We start from the raw sequence: 14,544 nt of genomic DNA on the forward strand, positions 1-14,544 counted from the left end.
CACAGTGTCTGTGTGTGTGTGTGTGTGTGTGTGTGTGTGTGTGTGTGTGAGAGTGTGTGAGGACGAGAAGGCACGCGGGGGTGTCAGCCTGACCCCTGACCCCTTGGGGGCGTACGTTGCGGAGGCGGCGGTAGCGGTAGCGGCGGCAGCAGCAACGGCAGTGGCGTCGGTAGCGGGCCAATCCACTGGGCGGTGGCCCGGAATGTCAGGCCCCTGGGCGGCCGCCTCGGCCTGCCCTGCTAATGATTTATGGGTCTGGGGTGGCATCGACGCGTGGCCAGCCCTGGGGAGCGCCCTAAATGGTAGTTTTGACACCGCTGAAAGCAGAGGTTAAAGGTGATCAATAACAAGGCTTTACAGGAACCAGAGAAGAACAGAGAGACGGAGGAGGAGAGGGGGAGAGAGGGAGGGATGGAGGGAGGGAGGGAGGGAGGGAGGGAGGGATGGATGAAGGGAGGGAGGGAGGGATGGAGGTGGAGAGCTGGTGTGTTTTTAATTGGGCACCTCGTTAATTGCGTCTTTGTGTCTCATCTCTTCTTCTTTTGTGTGGATGGGCTGTAGACCCGTGAACTGTGCCGGTGGCGAGGGGAGGTATCGGAGAGGCTGAGGACCGATATGTTGTGTGTGTGTGTGTATACTGAGTGTGTGTACAATATGTTTTGTGAATGTGTGTGTGTGTGTGTACATGTTTTTGGAAACATAGAGATTGAAAGGTAGAGAGAAAACTGCATGTAGACTGTAACAATATTTAACATTTGGAAAAATGTGGAGAAACTTATAAACATAATGCAGATTACAACATTTTACATCATTAAAGCAACACCATGGATTTTTTCAACCTTTCAGGGTTCGGATACGAACCGGTAGGCCTACGAACCAAAGAACTACAAAGTTCGACTGCTTTACGGCATATAGGGCACACTTCCCCCACCACTTCCTCAAATTCTGTGCGAGCGTTGAATAGACAGTTGATGCCTTATAAACATGAGCTACGTGATCTTTTGGCGTTTGAAAAAAATAAAACCCATGAAATTATATTTATATGTGATGATATGCTGAAATGCATGCTATGGGCTAGGCTACCTGGAATAGCTATACATTTCACACGCAACGCAGGCAGTCCGAGTTTGCCCAAGATGTGAGAACTCCTCCTGCAGAAATCGGCTTATCAACAAAAGCATGTGTATCCTAGCGCTGTCATCTAGTCACTAGATTCTAGTGTCATCATGCTGCCAACCAAACTGCACGGGAGCTGGTTATGTGTGCTAGTTATAGCTCAACGTGTAAATCTACCGCCTATAGGCTACTGACCAAACAATTATCTTGAAAAACAAAGTTATCACGTGTAAGATTCTGTCATCATATTATAAGAGCTCTGCCTCTCCAAACATTTTGGGCGTGCAAATATGCCACTATGGACGTGAATAGGCTACCATAGAATACAATATCTGGTGACCATCGATTTTTTTTTTATGTTATAAAGACACTAAAAATGACCACCCTAGATTAGGCTACGCTATTGCTCATAAATATCGTAATCGTTTTTTAAAAAAATAAGTAGTCTAATTGACCAACAATGACCAACATCATCCCAATACCGAGAACGTGCACAGACCTGAGCTGAAAGCCTAGCTTAACAAATGTATCACATAACTGGTATCGTAGTAGGCTACCACATAATTTAATATTTAATGTGCAGCCTCAAGTCTAGCCTATACTGTACGCTATGTCTAACTTGCTTCTGGTGTAACCGTGACAGATTTTACGACCTAAGTAGAAGAAATGACCGTTTCCCAACTGTAGGGGGACCCCGAGAGCAAAACTTACATGGTGTTGCTTTAATACAAATACTACTATTTTTTTTCTGTGGACTGTACAAACATGAAGAGTTTGTGGTATGTTGACACTAAACCCTGAGGTCTGTTCAAGATGGATAAAGAGGTTGGTGTGGCAAAAGTGTTTTATTGATTTTTCTGGAAACATTTCAGATTTGTCTTTAAAAAACGGTAAACAAAGATGGCAAGCAAATAGGCACATATCACGTGAGCGTTTGGCCCTTTTCCTCAATCTGAACACCTTTTCCTCGGACTTTAGGCCCAACATACGACTAATCTGCCGTTTCGTACACCCCTCTTGTAGGTGTGGTACTATATTCCACTGCACCATGCTGAACCAGAGCCCAGTTCTGGGCTGTTCTGGGGTCAGATGGCATGCCCAGTCCACAATCTTAAAGGAATAGTTCGGTATTTTAAAAAATTCCACAAACGGGCTCAATCGCCGAAATTTCGGTGTCAAACACTCGTTTTCATGCTAGGCAATACAGAAAACGGGCTTAAAGTGTAAAATACCGAAATATTCCTTTAACATGTTATACACTGTGTCAAACGCACACATATAAAACAACACCAGACAGATGATGTAAGATATAGTATCCACAGAGAGGACAGTCTATGGCCTTACTGCACTGGATGACATACGTACATTATGCTGCATTATTATTGTATGTGCTTATGTGATGACACATTTGTGGAGTGCATATGTAATCAGAAATTACACATTTGTCATCCCACTGCAAACCACTCTTAAGTATTTTGTATGTATGGCCATGTGTGGATTTCGGTTTCGTGTGTGTGTGTGTGTGTGTGAGATGTGGTATTTCTGTGTGTGTGTGTGTGTGTGTGTGTGTGTGTGTGTGTGTGTGTGTGTGTGTGTGTGTGTGTGTGTGTGTGTGTGTGTGTGATGTGGCATTTCTGTGTGTGTGTGTGATGTGGCATTTGTGTGTGTGTGTGTGTGTGTGTGTGTGTGTGTGTGTGTGTGTGTGTGTGTGTGTGTGTCTGTGTCTGTGTCTCCAGCCCCCCGACACACACACACACACACACACACACACACACACACACGCACAATCCTCCCCCACCGACCCCGATTGAAACCCCCCACATTTTTGAGGATCTCTCAGAAGTGAGCTGATTAGGCTTAAAACTCCACTGCTTTCCCTAATCATATCTGCACATCTAAATCATCTGTGTACGTTACTAATTACACAGTCGCGCGCTGTGTCCTTGAGCTCAGCGGCAGGTCTCCATTTCATCTCCCTCCCTCTCTCTCTCCCTCCCTCTCGTTCTCTCTCTCCGCTCTCTTCCCTTTCTCTCCCTCCCTCTCGTTCTCTCTCTGCGCTCTCTTCCCTCTCTCTCCCTCCCTCTCGTTCTCTCTCTCCGCTCTCTTCCCTCTCTCTCCCTCCTTCTCATTTTCTCTCTCCGCTCTCTTCCCTCTCTCTCCCTCCTTCTCGTTTTCTCTCTCCGTTCTCTTCCCTCTCTCTTCCCTCCCTCTCCTTTTCTCTCTCCGCTCTCTTCCCCCTCTCTCCCTCCCTCTCGTTCTCTTTCTCCGCTCCCTTCCCGGTCCCCCTTTCTTTTTTCCACTTTCTCCCAGTTTCTCTCTTTCTTCCATCTTCTGCCACTCTCCCAATTTCTTCTCTTTCTTCGCTCCCTCCCTCTCTCCTTCTCTCTTTCATTCCCCCCTCTCCTCCTCCCTTTTCCTCGTTTGTTTATATATTTATTTACTGACTTATTTACTTATTTACTTCACTCGTTATTTTGTCGGCTGTGAGGCTCGTTTTTGCATGGCTCTGTGTGGCTCAGACGGAGCGTTAGACGGGGCAGCAGACTGCCCTTCACACACACACACGCACACACGCACACACGCACACACGCACACACGCACACACGCACACACACACACACACACACACACACAAACACACACACACACACACGGCTTCGTTGTCCTCTCAGAGAAAGACTGGGACGAGCTACACAGACAGCATGAGAAAGAGAAAGAGAGAGAGAGAATAAGAGAGAGAATGAGTGAAAGCATGAGAGAGAAAAAGAGAGAGGCTTACCTGCAAGTGCAACTGTGGTGTGTTATGTGTGCACATACATTTGCCATATATGAACATCTTCATACCTGTATGAAGAAAATTTATTTTTAAGCTGCAAATTGAATATTCAAACCTTGAGCAGCCACCTGAGACAGCCCCTCTTCACTGGTATATACTGTACAAGGCCAGGGCAGGAGTATAGGACTGTACAAAGGCCTAGTAATATCCAACAGAGGTAATGTGTAGACATTTTATCAGTTAATGCCACAGGACACTGGATCATTTGGGCAACGTCGACATTCATTAGTACGTAACAAAGTTAATAAATAAATCAAAACTCAAAACCAGATAATAAAAAAAAAGAACAGCAAAGAAATGAAAAAGGTGAAAGTCAGGCCAAATGAAAAATCCTCTCAACCCATCTCAACACCTCTCCACATAGCGGTCTATACCTTGAAACGGACTTGAAGGATAGACCTTATAGCTACAATGGCCGACGTCCTAAATAGCACAACAGCCCTCTCTGCCTGCTTGCTCTCTTCCAGGCTCTTTTCATATGGTAAGCAGGTGATCACTGTGTGGCCACATTGCAGCCCGCCTTTCAAGACGCTCAAAGGGGAACCTTGAGGTTGGCTGGGAAGAAAAGGAATATTTGATGAAAAAAGTGCATTATTCCTCCTTTTTGCCGTCTCCTTCCTCCATCCGCCCCGAAGCGCAGGCTTTTTTCTGTTCGCTCCCAGAGAAGAGTATTTATTACATAAACGAGTGGGAGGGAGGAGAGATGGGAGAACCGGGGGACTGGGGGTTAACAGCGGCCTCTCCTCACAGGAGCTACCGGGCGAACAGAGCAGCGGCTAATCAACTAATCTCCTTTTAACTTCACAATGTCTCGACATGGCTTTCGGTAGCCATTCCCGTCAATGGGACAGTGATTGTCTAATGATTCAGATGAGAGGGCCTTGAGCTTCTCTTAAATTGAATTTTTAGGGTACTGTTGTCAAGCGCATTCGGTATCGCTTATTTAATTATGTCATTATTAACCATTTAAAAGCATTCGTACAGCTGAGAAACCAACCTCTTTTATTGATTGGGCATCTTCTTTGAATTGCATGTTTCTCCATCAGTAGAAGTATAGCTTGTGTTAAAACAAGATTGTGGATATGTCACAATCGTTATTAATTCATGTGTAAGTGACTTCGGAGGAAAGGGAAATGAATGACCATAAGAGGGCGAGAGCACCAGCTGTCCCTGATCTCACAGGTAAAGGATGCGCTTGGCATCTTCAGCATCCATGACTGGGGAGGCGTCGGATGCTCTGTGGCTCCGAGTGCCTGACTCTCAGTTGAACTGGGGTGAGAGGGGGGCCCCCGAATCTCCTAATCTGGCTGGGCTGGGTGATTATGCTGGAGCTCAACTCTCAAGCATCACTTCACACTTCAGCATATAGACCAGCCAGAGAGAGAGAGATGGAGAGAGTATGAAAAAGAGAGAAAGCGAGAGAGGAAGAGAGAAAGACAGAAAGAGAGCGTGCAAGAGAACGAGAGCGAAAAAGAGAGGAGGGAAAACAGCGTGAAGTGCATTATTCAGCCCTATTATTACCATAATTGCCAGAATTGTTGCAGTGTTTGTAATGTCATTAATAACAGTCGGCGTAGAATAATGCGCTTAATGTTATTTATCTGTTGGCAGATAGATGCGCCTAATCCTCATTCATTTGCTTTGGATCAATGCAAATCCGCTAGTGCGAGCGAAATCCACCGCCGCCTGCTCTCTGCACCCCACACCCCCCTCCCCTCGCGCCTGTGGCTCCTAATGTATTTTCCCACCATTAACCATCATAATCCCCGCTAATCACGGCTAATCCACATCTCATGTGTGGGATGATACTGCCCTGCTGCTGATGGAGGAGGAGGCAGGAGCGCAGAGGAGCCCAAACAGCACAGGCCCACACACTCCTCTCGCGTCCTCCTCTCTCTCTCACTCTCTCTCTTTCTCTGTCTCACTATCTCACTCTCTTTCTCTCTCTCTCTGTCTCTCACTCTCACTCTCTCTCAATCTCACACTCACTCTCTCACTCACTCCCTCTCTCTCTTTCTCTCTCTCTCACTCTCTCTCGGTCTCTCAGTCTGTCTCACTATCTCACTCTCTTCTGGAGAAGAATCAAACTGGTGTGTTGGCAAACACAGAAACAAACAGGTGTATTCAAGATTCCAAGATGCTGGTGGCAGTTCATCTCTGTGTGCTGCCTTGAGAGGGCTTGTCTCTTCACTCCAGCAGAGCTGAGATGATCTTGCCAGAATGGGATGAGTTTTCAGATTAGTAGTTGTGAAAAAATGTGTAATCTCCCTCTGATCCCTTGATTGATTGATTGATTGATTGATTGATTGATCTGTTGATTGGTTAGTTGGTTGGTTGTTTGGTTGGTTGGTTGATTGGTTTGTAGATTGATTAATTTACATCCATAAAACAAGGCAGATGGCATCTGGTTTTAGTTCCACACATTTCTAGTAATCCCTTGAAGCATCATTGCGTTGGTCTTGGCATGGTAGTACCACATCCTACCGGGAGATTTATCATTGTTTAGCTCCCTTCTCTGACTTTGTGTTACCTGTGCAAGTGTTGTGAATGATGTCCTTTAGACAGCCAATGCCACTGAGTTTAGAGTAGAACACAGCATGTGGCTGGAAAAGGCAATTTGAGGACACCCATTTTTTACTGCTAAAGCCATCCAGCCCCTCCGCATCAGGCAAACGGTCTGTCTCAATACAGTCCTGCATTTAGCCATTTACCACCAACGATTTGCTCAGTCCAGACCCCAGGTTTTGACCTCAAGTCAGGGTTGATGGCAGTTAATGATAACTTTTAAAATATTTTTTTGGTTAAAAGCATCTGATAGATGAAAAAGCAAACATTGCCCAGTGGATTAATAGAAATAGTACTTGATTAGTGGAAAGTGACTTATATTGTCTAACATCTGGCTAGGGCATGTCTCTTATTCAGAGTTGAGTAGCAAAGTCACTGTTTGCCTTTCCTAAATCAGTCATGCCATTGATAATTTTTTTTATTTTTTTTAAAAACATGGTATTTTACATCCAATAAATGTCATGTGTTTGACTGAGACTATTATTATTATTATTATGGGGACACTCTTTTACACTCTACTATATCCATTTTATATCCATCTGCCATATCCACTCTAAGTGAAGATGAAGGTGTGCGTGTGCGTGTGCGTGTGCGTGTGCGTGTGCGTGTGCGTGTGTGCGCGTGCGTGCGTGCGTGCGTGCGTGTGAGAGAGAGAGAGAGAGAGGTTCTATCAGACACTGAGAGGCCATGTGAAGCTGTTAGCCTCTGAACTCAGTGGTGGTCATGGAGCAAGGCTCCGAAGACTCAGGTTAAAGATGGAGGTCTACATTCCCCCCACTGGACTCTGTATCGGAGCGAAACTGGGAGTTGACCAATGGGGGGTTGAGGGTGGCATTGGCTGGTTTTGATATTATGGGGTTACAACACCTCGTCCACCCATATTGCACACCTATATGCCCTTAAAGGCAGGAGGAAAATAGAAACACTGCAATACATTTTGATAATTTCATGGCATGATTCTCCGTAATCAGAGACACTGACAAAATACGATCTGATCAAATAAAAAATATATACACTCACTCACACACGTAGTATGACCATGGTGTGCGCTCACTGGAAGGGCCAGTTGTCGTGCCTGCATTGACAATTCTTCGTCGTTAGGGGGCGCCTGGAACTCGCTTGTTCTGTGGATAAGTTCAGAACCTGCCACGCATAGCCTGCAAATATAAAAGCGTTGAAATCTTGAGCTTCTTTGAGTTTAAAATGAGGAAACATTATTTATAGAAGTGTATACTCACATCTGCTTTTCAAATTATTCTTCAGTTATGTCGGTTATTTCAGTTTATTTAATTTAATTCACGTAGCCAAACCTGCAGGCCAATAAACTGGTGGACAATCTGCACGGACATATTAAAGATTATAGACGTTTATAGCTAGGCTACTAATATTATTATGTTAGATGCTAAACCTACCGTCTCACACAGATATCAGTGGCTAAAGCAGATGTCTAATACATTTGATTTTGGTGAGGCTTTTGGTAGTTTATGCTATATTTCTATACAAATATTTTGCAAACATTTCTGAATTGAATCGCCTCGTAGAGAGTCAGAGAGACCAGAAAGAAGGACACAAAATGAACTATATAAAAAACAATATTTTCTCCATTTAATAACAGGTTTCACATCATTTGTCGTTCATAATAGAGAGCATGCGTTCCTATAATTATGTAGATTTAAATGTTTTGTTCAGTTAAGTTCACCCTCGTTACGACCTCATTCGCCTTTCGCAAACTTAACCATAGGCTCGTCAATGTGTTCATTTTCGGTATTTGATTCAGCATAAGGAAATCGAGTTATTATAATTGTCATTGGCTAATAGTCTACGAATTTTAATAATGGAAAAGCTCTGCTGTGGAAGTGTTTCAATAGACGCATACTTTTAGAAATAGAAAATATGAGTATTGTGATAATGGACTCTTGCTTGGGTAATGTCATAATTTATCAGCATCAAAAAAACTATTTAGATTAAATAGTGTGAATAATGATAATTTGTTCTCAATTTTGAAGAACGAATGAGTTGCCAGAGGTGATAAACAGGAATGCATCCCCTTTACACCTTCACACAAGCGCTCGTATTTGTGTTTTTGGTCACTTTAAAAGGCGCCACACATAACGTCCGCCATACGAAATAAGAAGCATGCAACACTGAACTTGCATTCTTCTTAGACAGGAGAAGTCCATGTCTCATCCACGGTTGCCTTTCTCCTATATGCCTGACATTGGCCATAATACGGGGGCCTATATCTAACCTTATGAAATTATTCAGGTGGGTTTGGTGGATAACTGGTGAGGCAGGGGCAATTGCTGTTACAAGCCTAAGTGAAGGGACTTTGTTTCCAAAGGTTGGATAAAGTGCATGAATTCGCGAACAGTTAAAAACTTCACTTGCCAATTTACCCTCTAACTGTTACATTTACTCAAGGTTGACTTTGAACACAAGTTTGTGGAAATGAGTTGAAGGCAGCCTTCCACAATTCCAGGCGTTTCGTTGTTTCATATAGGCTATAGGTCCAAACAAAACTACTGAGGTAGCGTTAACAGTATGATGGCAGAGATATTTAAAGTAAGAATAATGATTGATTATAGCATAAATTATAGCAATGATTATATCATGAAATATTATAGTTGTGATAATTAATGTGTCAGATGTGATTATAATAGGCCTATTGCATTAAAAGAATAGATCAGTGGGCTTAGTGAAGGACGGGACAGTGCATGTGTTTTCTCAATATTGCACAATTTAATACCGCAGTTACACAAGAATGTCGACAACTTATAATAATGCTGGTAAGGCCTGAGGTAGGCTAATATATTTCTTAAATTCGTTTCGCTCTCTTGACGCTTTCAAACAGCACATGAACATAGCACTGGTCAAACGTGGTTCCGAGTTACACAATGGATTTTAGGCGAGAATTTCTCGTTTTGTAAGGTGTATGGGCAACATAGCCTACTACCTGACGTGTAGGATACTGTATTACTTAATCATTGCAAAGCTGTGCGCCCCAGGATTTAACAACAGTGACAACCAGAGGAGTAGTGAAGACAGAAGACCTTTTCTTGTAGTATATACGTTTTATGTAAGTAATAAAATATTACTATAACATAAATATAAATGTGACTTTGCAGTCTACATTTTGCAATCAACATACAACCAATGTAGTAAACAAAACATCTGTAACCCACTGCAACATAATTAACAGAGCCAAACAAAACAAGCTCCAAACACATTAAGGAAATAAATATATAGATATATAAATGGTCAAATTCATAAATGAAATCATATTAAAATATCTTCTCGGAATTAGTAAGTGTACAAAACTGCCCAGAAACAAACAAACAAACAAAACAATAAACTCAGAACAAATACATATGTTTACATATTCGACATATTTACATCTCCGAAATAATCCTGACATCTATTTCTTCAGAATCTTTGTAGTTGTTGATGCGTTTGTTGAAAACGTAGGCTAGTAAGCTACGTCCACCGGTGACAAAGCATTTTTCACCATACTGTCCATCCAAGGATGACAAATCTCGAAAAGACTAGTGGAAAACACACAACTTCATCAATTTTCCCTTCCGTCCAGACACGGACATATGATAAAAGACTTGCTATCAGAGGCTGTCATCACCTTCCCATAGGCTTATTCCTCATGTAGTTATCAATGGGGAGTAAGAGTAAATCACATAATGGCGCAAAATAATAACGGCTCCTTCTCATGATGAATTTACCGAGACCTCTTTATCAATGAATCTTATTACAAAGTTTGTAATGTAGGCTATGCGATATAGAGCAGGGCACTGAAGTTACCTGAGATAGTTCTTTCCTTTTCGATTCTGACCAATCTCTTCAGAAAGGATTTACTTTTAGAAGCGTGATATTTAGCCTTGCTGGCCACGAGCGCAAAGATAGCTATGGAAACTGTAAACAAATCTTTTTTTTTTCTGAGAGGGCCTGGTGGGGAAAATGTAGGCTACTTTTGCTAAAAAAAAGAAAAAAACTCAAAACAAAACAAAAACAACTCAAAAAATAAGTGCTCCATGCAAAAAGCTAAAAGTAAACACAAAGAAAGAGTGATAGTAAACTATTCATCTGTGCCTTTTAGCGTCTGATACCATCTCCAACTATGATGCCAGACGAAAAAAAAGAGGAAAAATGACCGTGTTGCCTTTTGATGTATCAGCAGCTGAAATGTTTTAGCCAGAATCTGACAACTGTCTTTTACCTATGACAAGTACTATACTGTTGCAGGAGGTGGGTAAGAGTTGCGTTGTTACACTACAGCAATACATGGATATTCAAAAAAGAAACATTTGGCAATATCCTACATGGGGGACACGGGTTAAAAATAACGAAATCATCACAATTGATATACTGATAAGAAACAACGATTTTCAAGTCTGGTTAATCAGTTTTAATCTAGAAAGGCGCAATTCTGTTCATTCTGTCTCCTTTGTTGATGTACACCACAGATGCACCGGCGAGCCCGTCCACATTCAAAGACACCAGAAAGAAGCAGCCCCACATGTGACATGCTTCCCCGTGAACAAACGATGAGAGAGAGAGCATCATTTATGTTTTTGTCCTGACTGCCGTCCTCCTTTCAATTTTGGTAAATTAAGACCTTGGTTTCATTAAAAATGCGCGCAAAATTTAAGTAGCCTAAATGACCATTATTTATGCAATACTCGAAAACATTCCCGTCCACTCAGTTGTTGCGCCACAATCTCGGGTCGCGAACGGCAAAACTCTCTCTGTCCACCTTGTCTCGCATTGTCTTTTTTTTTCTCTCACTGGAAAACTAAAACAAAATTAAATACTGTAAAATCCATAGTCCATTTCTCATTTTCTTTTCTTTTCTGAAATTATAATATTGTTCATGAAAACAGTCACTGCACTGGGCTCTGTAGTGTATGGTGAAGAGGGGGGGTCTCCGCTTGTGAGTATACGTCCTCCATGGAGGGATGAGGCACCCCTATTGGCGTCATTCTTTTCTCTTTTTGTCTTCTGTTGCAAAACCAAACACGAACAACCTCTTTCTCCAACTGGAGGGTGCTGGCTAATGATGTGATTTCGTGGGCAGAAGGCTTGGGGCACTTTAAGAAATGGTTTTCCAGGGCTCCTTTCACCCCGACCTCGATAGAGGTCCTCTTCTTTCGTTTTCTACCCTGTGCTGCGATCTTGTCCAAATTGGTTGGACTGCCCGTGTTCGAGTCTGTTTCCTCAAGCCACTTGTTCAACAGTGGCTTAAGTTTGCACATGTTCTTGAAACTGAGCTGAAGTGCCTCGAACCTGCAGATGGTGGTCTGCGAAAAGACGTTTCCGTAGAGAGTACCCAGCGCCAAGCCAACGTCCGCCTGCGTGAAGCCCAGCTTGATGCGACGCTGCTTGAACTGTTTGGCGAACTGCTCCAGGTCATCCGAGCTCGGTGCGTCCTCGTCGGAATGGTCCTGGTGATGGCTGAACGGCTGCTGGGGGGACTCCATCTGGTTGTCATGGCTACCCGTGTCGTCGTGGAGCGGGTGGTGCAGGGCGGGCTGCGGGCTCAGCAAGGGGTTGAGATTCGTGTAGCCAGTCTGCGAGTAGACCAGCGACTGGTGACCGTTGGAAGCCGGCGAGAGCGGGGATAAGTGGTGCGTCGTGGTCTGTGCCCATGACGCGTGGTGGGTGTTCTGTGTTTGCTGGTGCACCAAGTGCGATCTGTGATGAAACCCGTTACCCTGGTCTTCTCGGCTCGCCTGGACACTGGCTTTGTTGTGTTCCGGCTGCCCGATGTGAGTTCCGCTGGTCCAGTCGGTGTTGGTGGGGAGCCACTGATGGTGCGTCAGGCTCATCGGATGTCCCGTGTTAGTCGCCGCTAGCCCTTGCAGGTACTCGTGGTGCATCATTTTCTGCACCTCTCTATAGGTTGTCCCCTGGTGCATCCTGTCCGAATCCGGATGCATGAGCGGGTTGGAAGGCAAGTTGTTATTCCGCGGAATATAGTGAGCTGTTGTCGCCATGGCGCCGATTTAGAAAACTGCCACACTCCTCGGAGCTCCGTGGGCTTTAGAGCCAAAACGCAACAACCTACTTGGGGAGGTCTTAGAGAGGGAGGGAAGACACGCCTCCCCTTCGCTTGTATTGGCTCCTTACCGACTTGAGCCCGCCAGGTTGCTGTATTCTCTTTCGCGAGCCGCTTGGTTGGCTGACGGGCGAAATGATCCTAGTTACTCGCAATTGGCCTCCCTCGCAACGTTCTCTCTCTCTCTCTCTCTCTCTTTCTCTCTCTCTCTCACACACACACACACACACACACACACACACACACACACACACACACACACACACACACACACATACACACACATACACACACACACACACACCTCCCTTCCCCTGTTGAGGCGGAGAGCGGTAGCAAAACAGTAGGAAATTATTGGGTTTCACTTAGTTTTACGGGCTGTTTTGAAAATAGCCACGTGGGGGAGTACGGAGCTCTTTTTGGAGGGGTGGATCGCACACCCCTCAGCGTTTGTGGTCATAAGTAAGAGTTGGCGGAGACTCTCTCCTAACGCTTTCCTTCATCGCGGATTAGTATTCCGGCGCTATTCAAAGCCCTGAAACCACCCACAAAATCAGATGCATGTAAATAGGAAAGCGACATTAAAGGAAGCCATGCCTCCATATGCATCACTACAACACTGCGAATTCATTTATCCGAGGAGGGAATGAAGGAGAAAGTCCGTATTTATATCACAAATGCATCTCCCTCACTGAAACAGAAGGGGAAGGTCTACTACAGCCTACACACGGGCGCAATCTGCATATGTTTGGCAACACAAAAAAGCCAAATGAATCGGACATAGCCTATTTCACATCCCAGAGTCTCCTTTGCAGGCAAAAAAATATATAAGTGTTGTTAATCCCGTGGCTTAATTGAATGTTGGTATGAATGTGAAAAATAGGCCTTATGATCAAAAGAACAAAGCTATATTAGTGTTAATTTAATAGTCTAAATCTTGGTTAAATCATATCAGTGGTAGGAATGCACAGTCTGCACATATTTCACAAAAATCGATCATTAAATATAGCAAACCAAGGCTATGTTCTTGGATTTTTTCCCTCTTTTGCAGACCCTAGTTTTTTAAAGTGTGGTCTGAGAGCGTGAGTGCTTTCTGTATGCAAAACCGGTGAAAACATTGGTGGTAGCTATTTCATTGCATTTCTCTATCGAAGCATTTTTCTAAACAGCAACTTGGAGAGAAATCCTCTGTGTCTCCCTCCTGGCTTCCTCTCCACCGCTCTCCCGGTTGATCTGATTATTTTTCCCTTCACGTTTTGTCCCAATAGCAAATTACCAATTCTATGAATTGCAAAGCAGCCGCAGAGACGCTGAGGGGTAGAGAGGGGGGAGATGTGAAGATTGAAAGGGATCTTTGCAAACACAATCACGTTCTTAAATGGAAATGTGGGGCTTTAAACAAATCTTACATCTCTCCGGTTCCAGTCTTCTAAAAGTCTGCAATCAGGCACACGCTCCCCTCTTCTAAAACCGCAGCTTTTTGGGAGATTTTTTGGTATCAGTCTTATTTTAATTATTTACCTGAATGTGTTTCTTTTCTCTCTCTCTCTCTCACGGTCTTGTTTGTGTCTGTCTCTATCTCTCTCACACAAGCGCGCGCATGTAGAGCAGGATTTTCAGACGGGATGCGCCGCTGCGGTCATGCAATTCCAGCTCGAGACTACAAGAAAACTGTAACGGTAAGTGTGCTCTTTTGAGTGTCATTGAAAAATGCATACACGACACGGGGGTTGAAGTGTGTGTGCGTGTGCTTATGTGTGTATGTGTGTGTGTGAGAGAGTGTGTGTGTATGAGTGCGCGCGCGTGCTTGTCGTTTATGCTGTTCATGGGGTCACAGGTGCTCGTCACTGTCTCGAGAAAGGCGTGGTTTTGTCCGGCTATCGATTAGATATTTATTTAGACGAATATGACTGAAGGACTGTTGCTCTGTCTGTTGGTAACTAAATGTTGGTAACACAATGTG

At 44.0% G+C, this 14,544-nt stretch overlaps 1 protein-coding gene across 1 annotated transcript; it reads right to left on the reverse strand.

Moving 5' to 3' along the window:
• Positions 1-9,548: 9,548 nt before the first annotated feature.
• pou3f1 (POU class 3 homeobox 1) lies at positions 9,549-12,553 on the reverse strand. The gene has a single exon (XM_062539338.1). The coding sequence runs from the start codon at positions 12,517-12,519 to the stop codon at positions 11,407-11,409; it is 1,113 nt and encodes a 370-aa protein (XP_062395322.1). The 5' UTR covers positions 12,520-12,553; the 3' UTR covers positions 9,549-11,406.
• Positions 12,554-14,544: the final 1,991 nt, after the last annotated feature.

This window comes from Sardina pilchardus, chromosome 6 (genome assembly GCF_963854185.1).
Source record: "Sardina pilchardus chromosome 6, fSarPil1.1, whole genome shotgun sequence".
NCBI lineage: Eukaryota > Metazoa > Chordata > Actinopteri > Clupeiformes > Clupeidae > Sardina > Sardina pilchardus.